This window comes from Carcharhinus amblyrhynchos, chromosome 23, assembly GCF_965287045.1.
Source record: "Carcharhinus amblyrhynchos chromosome 23, sCarAmb.v2.hapA, whole genome shotgun sequence".
Classification (NCBI taxonomy): Eukaryota; Metazoa; Chordata; class Chondrichthyes; order Carcharhiniformes; family Carcharhinidae; genus Carcharhinus; species Carcharhinus amblyrhynchos.
This window is the reverse complement of record NC_137346.1, coordinates 7,144,752-7,168,508: the sequence shown is the minus strand read 5'-3', so window position 1 is coordinate 7,168,508 and position 23,757 is coordinate 7,144,752. Positions and strand designations below refer to the sequence as shown.

The window sequence follows — 23,757 nt, the reverse complement described above, 5'->3', positions numbered from 1 at the left end:
GGCTTCAGGTCATATACTCTGGCATCGAAGGATTTGTAGGTCCTCAGAATGTCAGACTGCGATGACTTTCCAGAGCCATCTTCCTCCTTCAGGCTGCTGATCACAGGTTTCTCTTTGCATCTTCTGGAAGAAGAAACGCAAGCATGTTTCATCCTGCTCCACGGAGCGGTCCCTGGATCGGAAGATGACCTTGGAGGCCTCTGAGACAAAGGGTGAGGGTTTCTGGCTCTTCACCTCCTTGAGATCCTCCTTGACATCAACCCCCGTCAACTGCAGTTGGAGCATATTCTGCATGCTTTTCCTCCCCCCCCCTTTATGAATGAAGAACCTTTTGATGTTTCCCTTAATCGTTTCCCACCAGAATGACGGAGATTCAAAGAAAGGTTTCATAGTTCTCCGACCCTGGTAATCTTTTTTGAGTACCTCGAGGTTTTCTGGGGTCAACGGTTCTACATTTAGCTACCAGGAACCCCTGCCCACTTTCTGGTTTCCTCTAGGTGACAGTGGGCCAGTAGGGGTTACTGGTCAGAGAGCACCGGCTTGACATCAGTGGACCTGACCTTGAGCACACAGGACAGAAACAGGAAATCAATTCTGGAGCGGCCAGACCCGTCTGGCCGCAACCACGTGCATCTTCAGGGTTGCTGAAGACATCGTGCAGCTTGGCATCTTGAACTGTTTCCAGCAGGAGTCTGGATGCAGCATCCAGTTTACTGTTGGCCCGGTTAGGTGGCCCAGCCATGATACAGTTAAAGTCCCTGCCCAGAATGATTGGCCTGGAGGTGGTGAGCAGCAGGGGCAGCTGATGAAAGACTGCCAGCGACCACTCTTGACAGCAGGGGCATCCACATTGATCAGTCTGAGAGGGCAATTTTTGTACATGACATCTGCTATGAGGGGGTGTCCTCCTACCAGCTCCTTAACTTCGGAGATGGTGAAGTTGCTTCCTCACCTCAGAATGCCTACACCAAAGGAATGGCAGTTGTTTCCTGCGTGACCAGTTGGATGGTCCATGGGACCATACACTCGACTGGTGCCTGTAACTGCTGAGGTGAGGCATTCCACACTCCTGCAGGAACAGCAGGTCGGCCTTGACATTGGCTAGGTAGGTTAGGTTGGCCACACATCTCAAAATGTCTTTAATACTTTGCACATTAATAAATGCAAATTTTAATGACATTTTGAAAGTTTAAAAGGTTTGACAGTTCTTCAGTGTCCGGAGTCTTTCAGTCAGCACGCTTGTTGCTGCATGCCTGTAGTGCTGACAAAGTTCTGCAGGGATACAGGCCTGAAGTAGCAGTCCCACATTGCCTCAGGTCCCTGACTGCGACTGGGTTAGACCGGCAGTGTTCTGTAGCCCTCAGTTAATGCTGGGGTTGCAGGATGGTCTTTGCCTTGGATGTTGCTGCTGTTGTCGGTGTCCTCATTTCTGTTTCTTGGGTCAGGAGAGCCTTGGTTGCCCTGCCGCTTCCGTTGGCTGGATGTTCCCTGACTGTTTCGTTGTGGGTGGTCTGCAGTGGCTGTGGTTCCCATGCCGTTTTTGTGCTGCGCCTCATGGTGTTTCGTCGGCTGCCAGCTTGTTTTTTCCTTCTGTGGAGACCACTGGAGGCTGTAGTTGCGGGCGATTTCCTTTTCCGGTTCTTTATCCTTGACATTGCATTCTGCCAGCGCCCCTCAAGATTTCCGCTCTCCTGCTGCATGGGCTGTACACCCTCTGCTGGGGGTACGAATGTATCATCCTGCTCTGCTGGGGCATCCACCTTTGCTTCGGAAGCTTTCCCTGTGCCAGCTTCTTGTGCGGTGGAGTTCTTGTTCTTGGAGAAGACTTTGGGAGGAGGCTCACTTCTGGATTGGGATTGCCTCATGGAGAGGGTGCTGTTTGAGTGCTGCGTATTTAAAGCAGCAGATTTCTACGGTGTGGCAGAGTTTCCTTTGCACCGGCGTTTCTCGCTCTGCCACCGGTGATCTGTCATATATTACTTTTCGTTTGGGACAGACCTTATAAACACGGCCAGCCTCCCCACACATGTTGCAGCATTTGCTTCCTTACAGTCATTTGTCGAGTGTCCCTCCTGCAAACAGTTTATGCAAAAGGTGATGCTGCGGCTTGCAGCAAAATAGCCGGTTTTCCTGCAGATGTGGCACACTCATGGCTGCCCCATATAGAAGAAGAAGCTTCAAATCCCTCCAATGGCAAAATTGGAGGGGCAGGTGCAGAAGGCCTCCATAGGGGTCAGTCTCCAGGGTGATTTTCTCCTGTCTTTTTCATGTCCAGATACCAGATTTATCCATCACATCCATGCTCTCTCCATTCACCTCCTGAGAGCACATCCACCACAGGGACGTAGGGATTATACATTTGGAACGTGATAACCCAGTTCCGTTGCGATGGCATTGTGAACAGAGGCTCCGCCGTCAGGATGGAAAGGGGCCCCGGTTGCCTTTTTCCTTCAAAACAGTCAGGATCTTGATGCATCCGGGCAGGCTTTTGAAGCTGACATCAACAAACGGCTGGTTGCTGTACCCCACCACACCGTAGAAGTCTGCTGCTTTAAATCCGCAGCACTCGAACAGCACCCTCTTCATGAGGCAATCCCAATCCACAGGCTAATCAAATTGTGAAAAAAGGTTTGATAATGGTATGGTAGCTACTGATCGTTTTAAAATTCCAGATTATGAATACACAACACAATTAGGTTTACAAAGACAAGTACATTTATTAAAGACATCAGTTGCTTGCTTACCTACTTTCAGTAAATAAACAACGATTAAGGATCCTGGCATATTATCACAACCTTTTGCTTTTCATGCAGGTATATAAGTAAACTTATAAATTTTAGGAATTTGAAACTATGCAGATGATAAATATATCTAATTATTTTGATCAATTAATCCCTCCCAATGTGTATATCCTGGCTGCAACATGCCAGAATTCATCAATCTTTGTATAAGTTAGAAATTATTTGAAATTAAACTCTATCTAAATTGTTTAGATCAAATGAGGAACATTCCAGAACTATCATTAAATAATAGCATGTATTTCTGTTTTATTTAGATAAAGAAGATATAGATGGAATGGTCAAATGGGCTGATAAATGGCAGCTGGAATTTAACCCCGAAAAGTGTGAGGTGATACGTTTTGGAAGGAGTAATTTGACAAGGAAGCATTCAATGAATGCGGGATACTGGGAAGTTCTGTGGAACAAAGGAACTTTGGCATGTTTGTCCACAGATCTCCGAAGGTTGAAGGTCATGTTAGTAGGGTGGTGAAAAAGGCATATGGGGCACTTGCCTTTATCAATCGAGGCATGGATTACAAAAGCAGGGAAGTTATGTTGGAGTCGTATAAAACTTTGATGATATTACAGCTAGAATACTGTGTGCAGTTCTGGTTGCCACGTTATAGGAAGGATGTGATTGCACTTGGAGACAGTGCAGAGGAGATTCACCAGGATGCTGCCTGGGATGGAACATTTAAGTTATGAAGAGAGGTTGGGTAGGCTTGGGTTGGTTTTCCATGGAGCAGAGATGACTATGGGGAACCTGATCGAAGTGTACAAGATTATGAGGGGCATGAATAGAGTGGATAAGACAGCAACTGTTATCCTGAGTTGATGGCTCAGTCATGAGGGGACATCGGTTCAAAGTAGGTCAGGGGCAGGAGGTTTAGGGAAGCTGTGAGGAAAAGCTTTTTTACCCAGAGGTTGGAATGCTCTACTTGGGATGGTGGTAGAGGTGGGTTGCCTCACATCCTGTAAAATTACCTGGATAGCACATTTTCAATCCTGCCTTGTTTCCACCAAATGGGTTAAATTGAAATGACCTGATCAGTTGTTTTAACAACCAATATCTACATTCTGTTATGTCTCACAGTCAACTTCGGCACCCTAACTTCCTGCTGCTGATGGCTGTGTGCCAGATGTCTGATTTGGATCAGATCCATTTAGTGTATGAGAGAATTAACCTTGGCTCCCTTTATGGTGTATTGCATGAGAGGGTAAGTTCGTGTTTAAATATAATTTAGATCTTTCAGTGGCTATTGTGTGCTATGTTAGATACTATTGGCTGAATAGACAACCTCTGGAAATAAATAATGTTATGTATAGTAACATAATTTGACTATATAACTCGGACTAAAATCTTCTAATTGCATTTATTACGAGATGGAAAAATATAGAAACAAAATAATGAATCAGATTAAGTATTAGAGAGTATTTCACTCAACTTGGTATGTTCTGTTCTAAAGTATTTCAATTTATGATGTTTTTCAGCTAAACTCAGTCATCTTTGAACATGGTTGGTCTAGATAGGGCAACGTGATCGGCACAGGCTTGGAGGGCCACAGGGCCTGTTTTTGTGTTGTACTGTTCTTTGTTCTTTGTTTGTTCTGAGAGCAAGATGTGAAACTTCACTTATTAATTTACATAGTAGTGTAGCAAAAGACCAAACTGCAAAATAATATGCTTTTATATAATCCCTTTTATTACAATAATAGGTATTCTACATAGGTAAAAATTGTCCTAGTGTTAGTAGAATGTCAAATTATAGCAGCAATAACTTTCATTTTAAGCATTTCAGCTCCTAAGAAAAGTTATAAATTCATATAAAAACATTTAAGTATAACATTCCTAATGAATTGAAACTGGACAGGTCTTAGGTGCATTCTGATGTAATATTTAACAGTTGTCAATATGTTCTGATGCGTTCACAGTGAAATGTGTCAGTCCCAGGATTTAATAGTCATCTTACATGTGAAAGGGAAATACTATATTCAGAATGAATAGTTATTCCAGATGGAATAATAGCTAACATATTATCCAATGCTATATTCAACCAGACGGCAGTAGGTTGTAGACTTGATCCCTGGTCTGTGCTGGGACAGTAATGGAGGCAGCACAAATAGCCTCAGTGGTGCCAAGATTATTAGAACTGTATGAGTCAACACTTCCAGCAGAGGAAAATAAAATGTAGAAGATGATTTGTTTTAAAACCCAAACAGCAGGTTGGTGTTGAGCATCATTATTTGGGATGGGATATTAATGTTGGTTCTGCCATTTGTGAGCAAGGAGTTTATACTGGATGTTAGTGGATAATTTATTTTATATTACTGTTTGTCTTTCAGCGTTCAGAATTTCCTGTCTTACTGGTGGAGACAATTGTATGCATGCTGCTGCAGATTACTGATGCTGTCCTTTACCTTCACTCACGAGGTTACATCCATCGAGTTATCACCTCTCATGCTGTGCAGCTTGTTTTGCCTGGTGTTGCCAAATTAAGCAACTTTGAGTTCATGGTTCAAAGGTACACATCGACTGATTTCCAATAGCTCTTATTCCCGGAGGACAGTGTCTTCCTCTATAATTCACCATCGAAATTAATCCAGTAGCCCATGAGGTCCACTGACAGAAGTCTATTATCCTTGATCTACAATAAGATGGAAAAAGATATCGTAGTCACTGTGAATAGGGAGAGAGAGGAGAATAGAGAGGTTGGCATGTAGAGTGATATGTATGGTTCAGAAGGAATGTTTTGACAATTTTTTTTATTTCAAAAATATACTTTATTCATAAATATCCTGAAATAAACCATTGCAAAACAACATTTCCAATAATTACAGACAATGCAAAAAAAATCAGTCATATTTACAATACTTTACAGTGCTCTGTTCCAAGATTACAGTTCAATTGAAAGCAAAGAGAGAGGTGGCAAGATGGAGAGACTTGTGCTTGAACTCCAGTGGTTTAAAACTATGAACACTCTTGAAATCAAGTTGTGGAAACCTCTATTGTTTGAGTAAGACAAAGGGCAAAGCATCTGTTGGTTTTCTATGGTACTGCAGTCAGTGGGCAGTCACTGTCGGTTTTATTAGATATTACATGAAGAGAAACATTTAAGATGTGATGGTGAGACCTCTGTTGGTGTTATGAGCGTTGCAGCTAAACACTGATATTAGAATTTAAAATAATTCAGACAGTGAGATCTCTGTTGTCTGCTTGACGTACTGCCATCTCTCTGTGTCATGATTCTATCAGTTCATTTATCTATCTGAGAGTCTGATAAGTAACGTAAGGTTGTCATGCCTTAAAATTATACCAAAAAATAATTAGATTCCCCTGTTCCACACTGTCTGTTCTCAGCTGCTGCTGTGCCTGGTCTCAGCCAGCATGGAATTACTCCAAGTTTTGCTGCTCCCTGGCCAATTCTCCACTTCTCTGACTCATTACTGGCCTGACCCATATCCATCTTTATGCTGCCTTTGATATTTCTGTCCAGTCTTATCCAGAATTAACCCTCCCCTAAACCTTATGTTATGCTTCCCTGTCTAATCTCTGAGATCCTGCCATTCAGCCAAGGGAGAAATTTTAAGTGGAGAATTAAACTTTAAATTTAAGAGTAAAGTTTAATCTTAAAATACAATCACAGTCTAAATGGCAAATGGGGATGGCCAGTAAATGCTGGTCTTGCTGTTGATGCTCACATCCCATGAACGAATAGGAAAAGTAGATTCTCTAAGTATTAGGGTTTAATAAAACTCAAAACACCTTAATCAAATTTAATTCAGAAATGCATGAATGTAATTATAGTTTTTTCCAATACTTCCACAGCATTGATGGAGGTGTGCACAGCAATCTCTCCCGATTCCCTATACCTCCGCAGTTTTACAACTGGCTAGCACCAGAGGTAATTCGGGATAAACCTGCCACTATCAAGTCAGATGTCTACAGCATTTGTACTCTTATTCAGGAACTGTTTACAGGTATAGTTCACAGTTAAAGTGTGTAGGATGAATTTTAATAGGCTCTTATGGAGCATAGTCACTGGCATGGACCTGTTGATTTGATTTGATTTGATTTATTATTGTTACATGTATTAACATACTGTGAAAAGTATTGTTTCTTGCGCTATACAAACAAAGCATACCGTTCATAGAGAGGGAGAGGAGACAGTTGAGAATGTAGTGTTACAGTCATAGTTAGCATGTAGAAAAAGATCAACTTAATGCAAGGTAAGTCCATTCAAAGGTCTGATGGCAGCAGGGAAGAAGCTGTTCTTGGGTTAGTTAGTACATGTCGTCAGACTTTTGAAGGTGGAAGGGAGAATGTCCGGGTGCATGGGGTCCCCGATGATGCTGGCTGTTTTTCCAAGGCAGAGGGAACTGCAGTCAGTGGATGGGAGGCTGGTTTGCATGATGGATTGGGCTTCATTCAAGACAGTTTGTAGTTTTTTTTGTGGTCTTGGACAGAGCCTGAGCCATACTGAGCTATGATACAACCAGAAAGGTTGCTTTCTATTGTGCATCTGTAAACGCTGGTGAGAGTCGAAGTGGACAAGCCAAATTTCCTTAGTCCCCTGAGAAAGTCGAGGCGTTGATGGGCTTTCTTAACTATAGTGTCGGCATGGAAGGACCAGGACAAGTTGATGATCTGAACGCCTAGAAAGTTGAAGCTCTCGACCATTTCCACTTTGTCCCAGTTGATGTAGACAGGGGCATATCCTGCACTACACTTCCTGAAGTCGATGACTGTCTCCTTTGTTTTATTGGCATTGAGGGAGAGGTTATTGTCATCGCACTAGTTTACCAGATTCTATTTCCTGTACTCCATCTCATCATTATTTGAGATCTGACCCAGCATGGTGGTGCCATCAGCAAACTGGAGGGGAATTTGGCCACACAGTCATAGGTGTATAATATAGTAGAGGGCTGAGGACACAGCTTTGTGGGGCACCAGTGTTGCATTGGTGTTTCTGTAGTGTAATTATTTTGCAATGTGCATAACTTAAAGATCCATGTAGAATTTTATTGCCAAAGTGTTATAACTTTGGCAATAAAATTCTACATGGAATTTTTAATAATATCAAAGTGACTAAAATCATAAAATTTTTGCATTCACTCCCATTGTTTGAGTTATTTATGTTTGTTCATGATAATGACAAGGTTTCAGTAAGTGCAAATGTAAAGGCACATCACCTTGCAGTTCCAATGTATTGTGTTATTGTGTGGAACAATACAGGTCCGTGCTTGCAATTCCCCGTTTGTGTTTTCCAGTGTTGAGCAATGGCTGAGAACTTCTTTGCCAGTCAGGTCATTTTCTACAATGTCAGCTGCAGGAAGCACAGACACAGACACACACGCACACACACACACACACACCCCTGCCCCCTGACTCAGCATTACTCCCTGCATATTTTGTGAAGCACACCACTAGTACTGTCATTTCCCAGGAAGTTCTGGTGTAGGAGGGGGGAATTCCGACTGGATTTCATCCCCAACTCCTTAATTGCACTATTCCAACCATTTTGCTGTTCATGTGGACATAGACTCAAATTTTCTTTATGGATGGCAAGGTGGCACAGTGATTAGCACTGCTGCCTCACAGTACTAGGGACCAGGGTTCAATTCTGACCTCAGGTCACTAAAATGGAGTCTGCACATTCTCCCCATGTCTGTGTGGGTGTTCCAGTTTCATTCCACAGTCAAAGATGTGTGGGTTAGGTTGGTTGGTCATGCTAAGTGTCAGAGGGATTATGGGATAAATATGTGGGGTTATGGGTGATAACGCCTGGGTGGGGTTGATGGTCTGTTCTGTCGGGATTTTATGATTCTATGACTCTGAAATCTTCACGCTGGGACTATCACTTGCACGTGTTAAAGCAAGGATGGAGTAACATGCAGTACAGCTGTCACTATTTCATTTTGATTCAATGTAGCTGTTAAAATGTGTGGCATTGTGGGCAATGTTTATCTAATGAACTTATTTATTTATTAATTCAGTTTGTGATATACGGTCAAGTTTCTCATTGATGAACATTCCACGCAGATGCAGTTCCTTGGGAAGATCTGGATGGATTTGCACTGAAGGAATTAATAGCAGCTGGACGCTATTTAACTGTGGATGAACAAGTTCCTAAGCCGTACTACGACATAGTGCGAACTGGGATTCAACCAAAGCCTCAGAATCGGACGATGAACCTTCAAGATATTCGCTTTATTCTCCGGAATGACATCAAGGTGTGTAGTTCTTTTAGTGAAAATTCCAACCCATGAACGTTTCCAGTGGGAATGGGGAATAACTCCTAGTTCTAGTCCTGAAAATGTAATTGAAAACTTAATACACCATAACAGTAAGTCTGAACCTGATGGCGTAGTTGAAACAGAGTTCCTGTGACATTAAATAGACTCCTTTTCTTGACTTTTGAGGGCACTTTTATAAAGACCATTTGTGCTGCACTTCACATTAATTTGATATCAGTTATATATATCACATTGAAAAGTCTAAAAACGATAGACAGTTCAGGTGAATTATTTGGATGATATATTGGTTACTTCTCTCTTATTAACAGGATATAATTAGCAACCAACAGAAACATAGTTTTGAGAATATCCAGTCTGAATTGGGGAGTGTTTACGATGATATCAGCACATCTGTGGTGGCCAGCGCCGACAGCATAAACTTAAGGAGAGAGCAGGAACAACTTCAGGAGGAAAAGGCCAGCAAAGGGAGAAAACCTGAGTACTTAAAAGAAGCCCAAATCACAAGTGAGAAAGGTATGAAAGTTATAGTAATGAAGAATAGTTATGTCAAAGTTTGTACATCAAATTATGTCATTTTCTAACCCTCCTTTGCCAACTTCTCAAATATTTTTATAGATTTTGTCCCCCCAACATTCTCCCATCTAAACACTGTTATCAGTGGCTCTGTACTCCAAGTCATGAGCATGTAATCTAGGCTAATCTGGGAAGCACAGTGACACAGTGGTTAGCACTACTGCCTCACAACTCCAGGGATCTAGGTTTGATTTCCAGCTTGGGTCATTGTCTGTGTGGAATCTGCACATTCTCCTCATGCCTATGTGGGTTTCCTCCAGGTGCTCTGGTTTCTTCCCACAGTCTGAAAGACATGCTGGTTAGGTGTATTGACCATGCTAAATTCTCCCTTAGTATACCCGAACAGGTGTTGGATTGTGGAACTAGGGGATTTTCACAGTAACTTCATTGCAGCGTTAATGTAAGCCTACTTGTGACACTAATAAATAAACTATGTTGACAATTCCACACAGGATTGAGGAGAAACCATCTGCCTGTTTCGGTAGTTCAGATGAACACCAGGTTGCCAGGGCACTAGGCAAAAAGCAGAGAGTTCCCTTGGCTCAGTGTTCATCTCATAATCATCAAATATCCATCTGATTGCTGTTAGTGGGATTGGTTTTGAGCCAGTTAGCTGCACTTTAAAGTGATTCACTGTGAAGCACTTTGGTGGTAAGTCTTTTAGTGCTAAAATATAGTTAGATAAATGTTCTTGTTCTCTCATTGCAAAAAAAAAAGTTGGCTGATCTTTTATGCACGCTCGAGGTCTCAACAGCACTGCATATTGCCCTCGAAGCGGCTGCGGGGGTGACGAGATGGTCGCACACTTCCTTGTGGAATGTGCCTTTGCAAAGAAGGTCTGGAGTGAGATGCAGTGGTATTTGTCGAGGTTCGTCCCGAGCAGCTCAGTGATGCAGGACTCTGTGCTCTACGGGCTGTTTCCGGGGACGCACACCGAGACAAATATCAATTGCTGCTGGAAGGTCATCAACTCGGTGAAGAACGCACTTTGGTCCGCCCGAAACTTGCTGATCTTCCAGCTGAAAGAACTGTCCTCGACCGAGTGTTGCAGACTGGCACATTCCAAGGTCCAGGACTACGTGCTGAGGGACGCGCTGAAGCTTGGGGCAGCCGCCGCAAATGCACAATGGGGAAAGTCCACACTGTAAGGCCTTTTAACAGAGGCCCGGGAACTGCAGAATACCCTCGATCTGCGTAACTGTGTGCCAATCTGAGCAATAACAGCACACAGTAATCTATTGAGGCATGTATATAGTTTTAGGTATTGAAATGTAATGATTGTAATTCGTATAAATCTGTAAAAATGGTTTGATTCTGCATTGTTTGCAATTCAAAGCCCTGTACATTTGCAATAGTTTATTTGAGATTTTTATGAATAAAGTATATTTTTGGAAAAAAAAGTTGGCGTTGCCAAAGTGCTTATCTGGCAGGGATGAAACCCTGAATGATGAAGGTGGTTTGCCCAGGACATTGATCATGCTTCCCTCGGCATTTATGTAAGTGTTGATTTCTCGAGGTTTCATTTCTTTAGCTGGGGAGTTTCAGCAGAGGTTTTGTCCTCTTGCTCTTTGGTGTTAGACTCTCTTCAGTTGTTGTTTGTTCTCCTTGAAGGGACTCCAGTGCCTGACATCAGGAACTTGGAGGTGATGGCTGCAATCAGTTGGACCCCAAGCCTGGTGGGTATATAACATTGTTAGGATCGTGGTGAAAGACAGCAAAGGAGGTGCATGCATTGACCATGTCTTCTCCATTAAGAGAATCCTCTTGATTTCTGTGGATTAGAAGCTGCTGATGTCTGCTTTCTGCAGAACTTCCCCAGCCTTGGATACTTTGATGTGACTTTCAAGAAAGCTGCTGCCTGTATAAAGTTCCTGAAAATTTTCAAGGAGAAGAGAGACCTGAGAATCCTCAAAGTAGAACCCCTCTTTACTCTGCCGTCACAACAGCACCATGTGGTACAGTACACCTTTACAACCCCTATATTCCGATTGTGGATCTGCTTACCTTCCTCGCCAGGTACACTAATAAGTTTGGCAACTGCACCGTATTAAGGATATCATTGGGATCTGGACCAGCAAGGGACAGGCCGAGGTGACACTCAAGACTCCCTTCCTCACGTTCCACTGGCCTGGGTATTCTGCTGCTGGGAGGTGGGAGGGCATTCTCACGCACACCCATTCTCACCCATGCCCCTTCTCACTCACACCCATTCTCACCCATACCCATTCACACCCGCATCCATTCTCACTCTCACCATTCATTCATGGAACATGGGCAATGCTGGCTGGCCAGCATCTATTGCCCATCCCTAGTTGCCCTTGGACCGAGTGGCTTGCTAGGCCATTTCAGAGAGCAATTAAGAGGGATTCTATGATCCTGAATTGCCATTTCAGAGAGGCATTTAAGAGTCAACCACATTACTGTGGCTCTGGAGGCACACGTTGGCCAGATCGGATAAGTTCGGCAGATTTCCTTCCCTAAACGGCATCAGTAAACCAGATGGGTTTTTCCGAAAATCGGCAATGGTTTCATGGTCATCAGTGGTTCTTAATTCCAGATTTTTTTTATTGAATGCAAATTCCCCCATCTGTCATGTCGGGATTTGAACCCGGATCCTCAGAATATTAGCTGAGTTTCTGGATTAATAGTCCAGCGATAATACCAGTGGACCATCACCTCACGCACACTCTCTGTCTCACCCTCATCTACTTTCACCCACTTTCTCCTCTCTGGCCACCCAGTTTGGGCTCCTCTCAGTGCCCCCAGGTCCTAGCTGTACTTGGGGTGCCTGGCCCAGCTCTTCTTGGTTCCCCTGCAGCCCGGCTCATTTCCCAACCGCACCCCCTGGCCCCGGCTCATTTCGGGTCCCGGCCAGAACAACATGGAACCCCAGAAGGAGACCCGTGGAACACCAGGCTTCTGCAAAACTCAGTTTGGGAGCCCAACTCTAGATAAAGGGAGAAGAAATGTGTCCAACATCTCTCTAATCCTGATAGCAACCTTTGTGTGCAGCTGCATCAAACTGTGTGTAGATCCTTACTATGCAAACATGATATGTCACTTGGTGCTGAGTTACAACCTGTTCCCAGTGATGGCCAGGCTGCTGCTTAACACTCCAAGTAATAGACCATGCTATACCACCTCTCCCTTGTGGAACAGTTTATGCAGAGGAACGCTTTTGAGCACATCCATCAAGATGTCGTCTGTACGTAATGTCCTAGAGGGAAAAGGAGATGGTGGATCTTGTCAAATGGTTCCCAGAGCAGGCTGTCAGCCTTATCTGACAGGGTAACTCATCCTGAGGACTTCTAAACAAACATCAAGAGCTAGCTTGGCTGGTGGCGAGAAAGGCATTCAACGTCAGGTCCTGCCTACACACCTGGAATCTCACTCCATCCACACGTTGCCCTCGGGGTGACTGGTGGGGAAGAGACCATTGTGGAATGTGCCTTTGCAAAGAAAGTCTGGAGAGAGATCAGATAGTTTTCGTCAAGGTACATCCCAAACAACTCCATAACACAGGAATCTGTGCTCTGCGGGCTGTTCCCAGGGATGCACACTGAGATAAACACTGGGTTCAATTCCTGGCTTGGGTCACTGTCTTTGTGGAGTTTGCACATTCTCCCTGTATCTGTGTGGGTTTTCTCCGGGTTCTCCGGTTTCCTCCCACAGTCCAAAGCTGTGCAGGTTAGGTGCATTGGCCGTGCGAAATTCCCTCTCAATGTTACCCAAACAGGTACTGGAGTATGGTGACTAGGGGATTTTCATAGTAACTTCATTGCAGTGTTAATGTAAGCCTATTTGTAACTAATAAATAAACTAAACTAAACTAAAATATCAGCTGCAGCTGGAAGATCATCAACTGGGCGACTCATACAAATCATAGAAACCCTACGGTACAGAAAGAGGTCATTCAGCCCATCGAGTCTGCACTGACCACAATCCCACCCAGGCCCAACCCTAAATCCCTACATATTTTACCCACTAATCCCTCTAACCTATGCATCTCAGGACACTAGAATCATAGAAATCCACAGTGCAGAAAGAGGCCATTCGGCCCATCGAGTCTGCACCAACCACAACCCCACTCAGGTCCTATCCGCACATCCCTACATATTTACCCATTAATCCCTCTAACCTATGCATCCTGGGACACTAAAGGGCAATTTTAGCATAACCAATCAACCTAACCCACACATCTTTGGACTGTGGGAGGAAACCGGAACACCCGGAGGAAACCCACACAGACATGTAGAGAAAGAAGCTCTGCTCGAAACTTGCTAGTCTCCCAGTGTAAGGAGTTGTCCCTGATTGAGTGCTGCACACTGGCACATCCCAAACCCCAGGACTACATGCTGGGGGATGCTCTAAGATTTGGGGCAGCTGTGCAGAGGCGCAATGGGGGAAAAACGTTGTCTAATACCTGTCATCCATTGTGAACCAAGGGAGCAGAACCCCCTCCAGCTGTATGACTCACCTTGAAGATATGCAGTGAATATTACATGTATCACAATTGCGCCTCAGAGTACAACCTGATCTCTGTGGACAAAAATACCATTGCACCATTTTGAAATGTCTGTAATGTTTCTTTGATTGTATTGAAGTCCTTCAGGGTGTAACATTTTATATGTAAAGAACCTGATTTTATTGGACTTTTGAGATGGCCATTTTGAAATGTTTGCAATGTTCTTTCAGATATTTTGCAAAATAAAAGTTGGAGTATGGTTCCACAGGTGTCAACAGTCCTCCACTGTCTCTCTCCAAGTTTGTGAACATCGCTATTATTGCAGTCTGAAGTACGTCAAAGCCTAACGCAATCCTGTCAGGCGTGTCCCAATGGAAGCAGTCTCACCTCTGAGTCAGAAGATTGTGCTTTCAAATCGATCAAATCACATCTAAATCAAACCCAGGTTTGAGTGTGCAATCCAGGCTCAGATTCCAGTGCAGTATTGAGGGGCACTATCTTTGAAATGAGAGCTTGAAACAATGCCGCGCCCACCTTCTCGATGAACAAAAGAGATTCACGACACTATTTTGTGGAAAAGCAGAGAATTTTCCCCAAAGGCCTGACCATATAAAATCCTTCAACCAACGTCACATTGCTGCTTGTGATACTTTGCTGTCTGCAAACTGGCTGCTGCATTTCCTATATTACAGGACCGCACTTCCAAAGTATTTCATTGGCTGTGAAATGCTTTGTGACAACAGGTGGTCACAAAAAGCATGATGTAAATGCAAGCCTTTCTTTTATTTAAATATATTTAATCGACTATAAAGAACTTTGGGACACCCTGAGTTAGTGAAAGGTGCAGTACAAATATAGCTCTTTCCTTCTTTCAGCTCTTGACATCTACTGACGTACATTTCCAGCAGGAGTCACTGGACAGAGTTCTGCATCAGAAGCCCAGGAATATGAAAATGATCCAGACTGTTTTCACCTCCCCAGTTGGAGGACTGAGACCATTGCAGTGAGCAAACCACTGACTCAGTTGAGATCAGCTGATTCAGTACACATGCTGAATCAAATCTGAGATATTCTGCTTTACAAAGTATAACGTTAATTTGTAAGAGCATGGTAAGGACTTTGTAAGGGCAACCCATGGCACAGTGGTTAGCACTGGTGTCTCACAGCATCAGGAACCCAGGTTTGATTCCGGCCTTGAAGAACTGTGTAGAATTTTCACATTCTCCCTGTGACTGCGTGGGTTTCCTCCGGGTGCTCCGATTTCCTCCCACAGTCCAGAGATATGTAGGTTAGGTGGATTGGCCATGCTAACTTGCTCTTTTGTAGCCAAGATGTGCAGGGTAGGTGAATTGACCATGCTAAATTGTCCCTTTGTAGCCAAGATGTGCAGGTTAGGTGGATTAACCATGGCAAATGTGTGGGATTACAGGGATTGGGATTGGACCTGGGAAAGATGCTATTTTGAAGAGTCACTGCAGGCTCGATGGGTCAAATGGCCTCCTTCTACGTTATAGGGATTCTATGATCCTTCTTTGACTAGCAAGTATTGATTGTAAAATGCTAATTTTAAACATTAGACTGTAAAATCTAATACAAAACTGTTAAGGTTGTTGCATATGGGATTTGAAAAAGCAGTCGCTGAGACAATGAATTGGAAATCTCCTATGAACACATTCTTGACAGACTGAGAAATTTCAATGTGTGGGAGGTATGTTGTGGGGGAGCTGGGATTAATGACATTCAAGCTTTAATAAGGTCTTCTGGAGTTTGCTTGACTGATTCCCTTAGGTGAATGGAGAGGAACCTCAGATTTTTGATTAAGCCTCAGCTATTCACCTTTCCCAGGACACTGGTCAAGGGGTGGGTGCTTTGGGGGGACACTGTACAATATTACAGTGGGAGGGGGGACACCATTTTTTTTCATTCCCTTTTCTTATATTTACAATTGTGCCTGGGCTACCGTACAGCACTGTCTAATAGCCTGTGTTGGGAAGCTCCATGTTCAATGGTGGTGTAATGCCCCCTTTGGTGGTTGTACAGCTGCGGCACAGGATGCACATGTGAAAGTTGACCATTTAGCTAGCGTATCAGTGGCAAATGGGTATTCCTGAGCTTTGACTTCAGCCAGCAGTAATTGCCTCTAGCAGACAAGGGTGTGGTGAAGGAAGAAGAAAGGAAATGGCAAGTCCAATTTTATTTTATCTTTTATTTTGCAGAATGTTCTTATTATAACTTGGGACATAGGACTAGTTTCAGTCCAACGAAAGAGAGTGAAGCAGTCAACAAAGTCAGAAGTTTGAATCTGAACTCTGAACCATCGCAACAGATTACAGTTCTGTATGATTGCTGGAAAACAGAGGAGAATCACCCTGAGGCCACTACAGGGTCCAGAATTCAGGCAAAGGTTTACGACAAAGATAAACTTGGCAATGGCCCGCAGAACAGAATTCAACAGTACTATGACACTGTGTCAGTTAAAACCCAACCCGCCAAACATGATACAGATGCCCTGGAACAATTATATGAACTAGATCTTGCGTTAGAACAAGAAATGTACAATACTTCTGACAATCAACTAACAGATGATGATTTAGAGACCGGGTTATTATACTACAATAACAAACCATATAGCACAGAGAATTCTGAGGGAGATAGCAGTGTGTGCTTGGAAACAGCCACAGAATACGGATCAGATGTGGAAGATGAACAGAGTGATGGGACTACAAGTGAGTTTCAGAATTGGTCAGGTGAGGAAGATTTAGCCCATGACCAAGAGAAACAGGCACTGAACAGCAGAGAACTGGACGAAGCAACAAATACTGTGATTAGTATGTCAATCCAGCACTCAATCAGCAGTTGTGCAATCAACATTCAGACATCAAAACACCTAGTGCAACAAGCGTTCGGTGCCCTTGATCACATTGAAAGGGGATACAACCCTGAAGTAAGCATGATACAGAAAGCAACAGAAGAGGTTCGGTTGCACAATGTACCACAGTTGGAGATGGCACCCCACAATAAGCTGTCAGGCTTTGATGAAGTGGACTATCAGAGGAAGAGTGAAAATGGGAACAAAAGAAGTAAACCATGTGGTGAAAGTCACCTTGTGACCCCCATAGCTGTGGCTCCTCCAAGATGCTATCTGCTTCCAGTGTATGAAGTGGTAAGGAGTCAAGGAACTGAGCCTGAGGGATGCATTCAACCAGTATCTGAAGTTCTGAGATGGACTCAAGGTGACCATATGCCTGTAGTGAAAGATTATAGTTCTGATGTTCTGAAGACTTCAGATACTTTTGCTGATGGGACAGAAACTACCTGTTTACTGAGGAAGCAAGTGAATGATGAAGAGTCTGATAACAACTCTGCATTTGATAAAAGATTTACCTCCATACCAGAACACACAGGTACATTGGCAGCCAAGAGTAAGAAGAAAATGAATGTATTTGCTCACCGTCAGGACACTTATCCAGTAAGTTCCTAAAGTAATACATTATATCCTATCATTTATGAGATTTACAATATATACATCATATTTTAGGTGAAATGTTCTTTATTGATTTATCTATAGAGAAAATAAAGGCCTTGTGGTATCCAGAAACTCAACTAATGTTCTGGTGACCCAGGTTCAAATTCCACCACAGCAGATGATGAAATTTGAATTCAATAAAAAATACCTGGAATTAAGAATCTACTGATGACTGTGAAACCATTGTCGATTGTCGGAAAAATCCATCTGGTTCACTAATGTCCTTCAGTGTAGGAAATCTGCCGTCCTTACCCAGTCTGGTCTACAAGTGACTCCAGGGCCGTAGCAATATGGTTGACTCTCAATTGCCCTCAGACAACTAGGGTTGGGCAATAAATGCTGATCAGCCAGCAACTCCCATGTTTCACAAATGAATACAAAAAATCAGACTGCGTGATTTTGCTCCCTGTCATGGGTAGGGTGATGTGGAGATGCTGGCGTTGGACTGGGATAAACACAGTAAGAAGTCTGATAACACCAGGTATAAGTCCAACCGATGTTTACTATCAAATAAATCGGTTGGACTTAAACCTGGTGTTGTCAGACTTCTTAATGGGTAGGGTGAGCAGCACAGCTTTAAATCGGTGGTAAAATGTAGGGAAATTATTTGTGGAAGCAACTTGTGGTATGTTAAAATATGTAATAGCAAATTTATAAATACACTTTCTTTCTTGCTGCAGGCTCATAAAGGACGCATGTCAAAGAGAGTCTCAGCAGAAGGCATCCAGCAAGACTATAGAAAGCAGTGCATGTACCTGTCAGGCAATAGAAAAATCCGCATTACCCAAAGGTAAATTTTCTATGTAGTTTGTCTTTCCGATTATGTGTAATTACAGCACAGTTATCAATGAGCAGCATATGTGTTTTTTTTGTGTATGCTAACACTTTTAAGTAACACACTGTTCCATTATTTGATGCTTATTATCCCAGCGATTATTTTGTCCACCAGCAGGAATGGAAAAATAAATTAATTGGATTATCTCTTGGCCCAAGTTAGCAACGTTTGCTAGACTCTCTATCCAGAATGGTAATTTTGGGTCAGAAGGACTCATGTCCCACTCCAGATGGTTGAGCACATAATCCAAGCTGACACTCCAACAAAGTACTGAAGAGGACTGCACTGTTACAGGTGCCACCTTTCAGAAGAGATATTAAATAGGATCCCCTCCCACCAACCCAGGTCTCTCAGCTGAATTTAAAACGTCCCATGGCACTATTCAGAAGATGTGTGAATGAGCTATCCATGTTGCCCTGCCAATATTTATCCTACAACCAGCATCACTAAAAACAGATTGTTTTATGAAAATCACTTTGCTGTTTGTTGAAGATTGCTGAATGTAAATTAACTGCTGTGTTCCTTGGATTATATTATGTTTCTACTGTTATCATCTGGCAGGCTGTAAGTGTCATGCAAACCGAATCCCAAAGGGAAATTTAGCAAGCTACCACAACTCTTTCTATTTGTATTGTATTACCAGAAGATATGTGTACTGAGATTAGGAGCCACAAATTCTAGTAACGCTTCTGGAAGTTTTAAATATTAAAATAAAACATTTACTAACAAAACAAAAGAAAACTTAAACACACAAGATTACATTTACACAGTTAAAATTAATCTTACAGATCATTCCCCAAAAAAGATTCTTACTTGGTTAGACTCACAAATAGGCAACAGCCCTTATAGATATTTAATCTATAAAATTTCCAGTAATATTAGTACAACTCATACTCCATTGTTGCTGTAGGGAATGGATGTCACAGGGATTCTCCCTTTCTCTCCCACTCAGCAGTAGAAACTTCACACTTTAAAGCATAACCCTACTTTCTGGAAAAATAATGGACACTTTTCTGGGTTGACTGAAGACTGCTTCACTTTGCTTCTTTTCACAGCTCTCTCCCAGCACAGAGCACACTTCAACACAGCTCCCAACCTCTCTTCAAATAGGTTTTGTTCGCTTTCATCTTTTCCTATTGTCCTTATCCTTCTTTGAAAGTTACCTTTCCCAGATAAGAAAATACTTTGTGTTCTCCTGTTGGCCACCACTTTCAGGTAAAATGACATTTAATAAGTTTGCTTATTTATTTATGACCTTTTCCCAGTTCTAAACTTCTTTTACTTCCCTGTGAAATTTAACAACTGAAGATAACAAGCCTTCTTTATCTTCTAACGCAAATCTCTACCCATGTTTTATTTACCTGTAGAACAATCAACTTGGCTCTCCTCACTTCAAGTACCTGTCATTCACACCTAGACCCTTTCGTGTTCTAAACCTTGTGGCCCAACTGGCTTCAGTTTTATTAAATTATTCGCATTAACACACATATACACACATAGCCCCACAATCCTGTTTCATAGAATATCACAGTAGACCCCAGATGTATTAAAAAATAAAACCATCTTCTTAATACTATGCTTCAAAAGTACTTCATTGACTGTAAAGTGCTATGGGATGTCCTGAGGTTGTGAAAGTTGCTATATAAATCCAAGCTTTTCTTTCACACCTCACATAAATGCAGAGTCTTTAATCTAAACTGTCGGTTCTGGGGTAAGGCTGCAGCTTTTTCCAATATGACATTCAGTTAAAGTCCTCACTTATCAATTTGGAAAATTTTAGAAAAAAAGACTTGAGTTTCTTTAACACTTTGCATGACCACCAGATGCCTCAAAGCACTTTAAAGACAATGGAGCACAGAGTTCAGTCCGCCTAGTTCAAGGCATGACAGATTTCTATGATTTAAGCTGGTGCACTGCAAATTGACCATACTGACCTCTCTGCCTTGCTAATTCATTCTTCTGTTAACCTAGTTATACATCAGAGCTGAGTAGAAACTTCTCTTGGTAAACCATTAGAAGAATTCAAGGAAAATCATACCTCTTTTTTGATCTGGCCAACTTTTCTTTCCCAACCAAGGGGCACTATATGCCAGTTGTCATTATCACTTCTGTCTGTGGACCTTTAAAGGTGCCAAATGGCTGATGCTTTTGCTTCCTGAATTACATTAATTGCACTTGTTCATTGTGCATGAGATGTTTTTAAATGTTGCGAGATATGGGCCTGTAACCTCCTCAGAGTGGCAGTCTCTGTCAGGTTGCTGCAGTCTGAATGAACCTACCTTTGCTGGGATTTCAAAATACCTGTTTCACCCAATCTTCCTCACTCAGGCTGGGTGAAGTTAACAATTTGAGGTGCTTCTGTCGGATGGTTCTCAGCCCAGCGCTGTTGTCAAGAGGAAATTAGCAATTCTGGGCTTTTGCTATATCAGCCCTTACGTGATAACTTCCTTGAAGGATTCCCCAGCACATCATTGGGATACCCCCCCCCCAGATGTGATGCTGAGGAACCAGGAAGTTACAGGCCATGACATATTATATATATTATGTTTTGACCGGTAGTACTATTGTGATAAAAGATGATAAGATGCCACACTGGCTTTTGAACCAACTCAATTTAGATTTATTTAAGAGCTGTTGCCATATTGAAATCCAACAAGGAAGAAAAATTTGTAAGTGCCTCTGGTCGTGTCACAGCACGTCAAGTGACTAATCACACCAAAATGCGTTGCTTCACAATCCACAACAGTTACCTCAAAGAAAATATGATTTTCAGTGCTTTAAGAAACAACTTGCATTTATATTAGGACTCCCCATAATCACTGGATGTTCCAAACCACTTCACAATCAATTAAATATTTTTGATCTGTTGCAATACTGGGAAGTTTATACACAACCCCTAGATCCTGTAAAAACCATTCGTGGCAATGGACCTTTGATACTTACCTGAAAGAGCGAACAGGGCCAAATTTGAAAATCTCATTCCACAGATTGCACCTCCTTCAAACAGTGCAGCACTGCCTTGGAATTAGATTGAAGTGTTAATCTAGATCATACGCTAAAATCACTGAACTGGAGCTTGACACTATGGCTTTCTAACTTAGAGGCTACCATTGAGCCAAAGCTGATAAATGAACTGCAAATTGCTTTATGAGGTAATAAATATTAAGATCTGTTGGATATTTATCATATCTGTTTGTCATAGCTTACAGATATGATAGACAAACCTACTAAACCTTATGTAACTATTGTTTTAATACTGTACTAACCTCAAATATGTTTTCATTTCATTTGTGCAGCTGCAACTTTGTACCAGAGGGAGTGAAAGTGAGACAGAAGAAAACCTCTAAAGTTTCTCCATTAGCCAGCAGAGTAAACACACGGCATCACAACTATGTCAAAAAAGCAAATTTAAAATCGGAACAAACACTTGGGACCAACAATTGGACTAGTAAGGAAACAGGCTCAGATCTCTGAAACAAAGGGCAGGATTTTCTGGCCGTGCTCACCACAAAGCCGGAAAATCCCGCCTGAGAGCAATAGAACTTTGCATCGTCCGCTCCCCGCCAGCTATAAGCAGGATGGAAAAATTTCCCCCCAAAAAGTTAGTTCTGTCAGAAGACAGGATGTAAAAGATCTCAGAGCACTGTTTCAGAGAGAAGAGGGAGTTATCTCCAGTATCCTGGCCATTATTTATCCCAGAATCCACATCATTAAATGTAGATTATCTGGTTTATCATGCTATTGTTTGTGAGAGCTTGCTGTGTACAAATTGATTGCCACATTTTCCACATTACAGCATTGCTACACTTCAGGAATACTTCATTGACTGTAAAGCACTTTGAAATATTCTGAGGCTGTGAGAGCCACTATATAAATGCATTTTCTTTTCTTATCTGCTGCGGGGAGAGCTCAAAAGTAGAATTTACTTCAGTAGTGCTGGGAAAGTTGATTCAGAAGCAAAATACTTCTAAATATTTAAAAGGAAAAGGTGCATCTGCAGTATTTTAACTTCAGAAAAGTCAATTATTCTCATACAAGAAGTAGGAGCAAGAGTAAACCATGTGGCCGTTGAGCTATTCTGCCATTCAATACAACCATGGCTGTCCTTGGGTTTCAACTCATTCCCTGTCCATTCCCTATAGCTATGGCCCGGTAGCACAGCTGTTAGCGCTGCTGTCTCACAGTGTCAGGGACCCAGGTTTGATTCCCGGCTTGGGTCTCTGTGTAGAGTTTGCACATTTTCTCTGTGTCTGCTGTGTGTTTCCTCTGGATGCTTCAGTTTCCTCCCACAGTCCAAAGGTGTGCAGGTTAAGTAGATTGGCCATGCTAAATTGCCCCTTAGTGTCAGGGGGATTAGCTAGGGTAAATGTGTGGGGATAAGGCCTCGGTGGGATTGTGGTCAGTGCAGACATGATGGGCCAAATGGTCTCCTTCCGCATTGTGAGGATTCTATGATATCCCTTGATTCCCTGAGAGACCAAAGACGCAATCTTACAAAAAGAAATTCTAAGTGCCAAACAGAAAATGGGGGAGTTTATGACATGACTTTTGGATGAATTTGAAATGCAATCTTATGGCACTATCACATTTGTGAGCAGAAGTGCAATTCTCACCAGTTTAGGGGGTTTAGCGGAGCTTAAACTTGCCTGTGAAGGCAGCTGCAGACTACTTGGGGCACTATTTCACAGGTGCCCTGCTATCCCAGTGGACTGGGAGACAGCCTGCCCCCACCGCCCCCCCCGCCACCTCATCCCCTACACGACATAACCACCACCCCTCCCAACCGTGCACCCCCCCACCCGCCCCCAACTCATTGGCAGCAGTGTAAACACTCCCCACCCAGTGGTGGCCAGCATCAAGATTATCCCGATGAGTCCCCCAACACGACTCCCTCCGCAGCCCACCCTGCATGCTCCCCTCCAACCTTTGCTGGTCTATTCCCCCCATGCCGATCACTTCCCTTGCATACCTATACGCCACCCCCCCGCCGCCCCCCCCCCCCCCACCCCCCCCACCGCCAACCGCGTTGTATAGCCTCCCCCCCCCCCAACCAATCATCCTGCCTTGCATACCCCCGGCAGAGTACCCTCCTGCCCTGCAAAGCTCTTCCATTGGCTCTCCCCTGCTGAGATCCTCCCATTCCTCACTCCCCATGTCATTGTCCCATGCCAAAGGCTCCATCCCCACTTAGGCCCCACCCTGTTGGCACTGCCCCAGCACAGTTATGGTGCCCGGTGGGCAGTGCCCAATGGGTAGTGCCAGGGTTCGAGGTGGGCAATGCCAGGCCATGTCCCCAACACTCAGGGGCCTTAATGGCCTCCAAT

General features: G+C 43.1%; 1 protein-coding gene across 1 annotated transcript in view; it reads left to right on the top strand.

Moving 5' to 3' along the window:
• Positions 1–23,757, top strand: part of tex14 (testis expressed 14, intercellular bridge forming factor) — a 123,701-nt gene that overhangs the window by 45,850 nt on the left and 54,094 nt on the right. The window contains exons 9-16 of the mRNA XM_080211048.1: positions 3,874–3,997; positions 5,123–5,301; positions 6,606–6,757; positions 8,820–9,010; positions 9,343–9,547; positions 16,289–17,541; positions 18,279–18,388; positions 21,730–21,881. Coding sequence (XP_080067174.1) covers positions 3,874–3,997; positions 5,123–5,301; positions 6,606–6,757; positions 8,820–9,010; positions 9,343–9,547; positions 16,289–17,541; positions 18,279–18,388; positions 21,730–21,881 — 2,366 coding nt within the window. The remainder of the gene's footprint in view (positions 1–3,873; positions 3,998–5,122; positions 5,302–6,605; positions 6,758–8,819; positions 9,011–9,342; positions 9,548–16,288; positions 17,542–18,278; positions 18,389–21,729; positions 21,882–23,757) is intronic.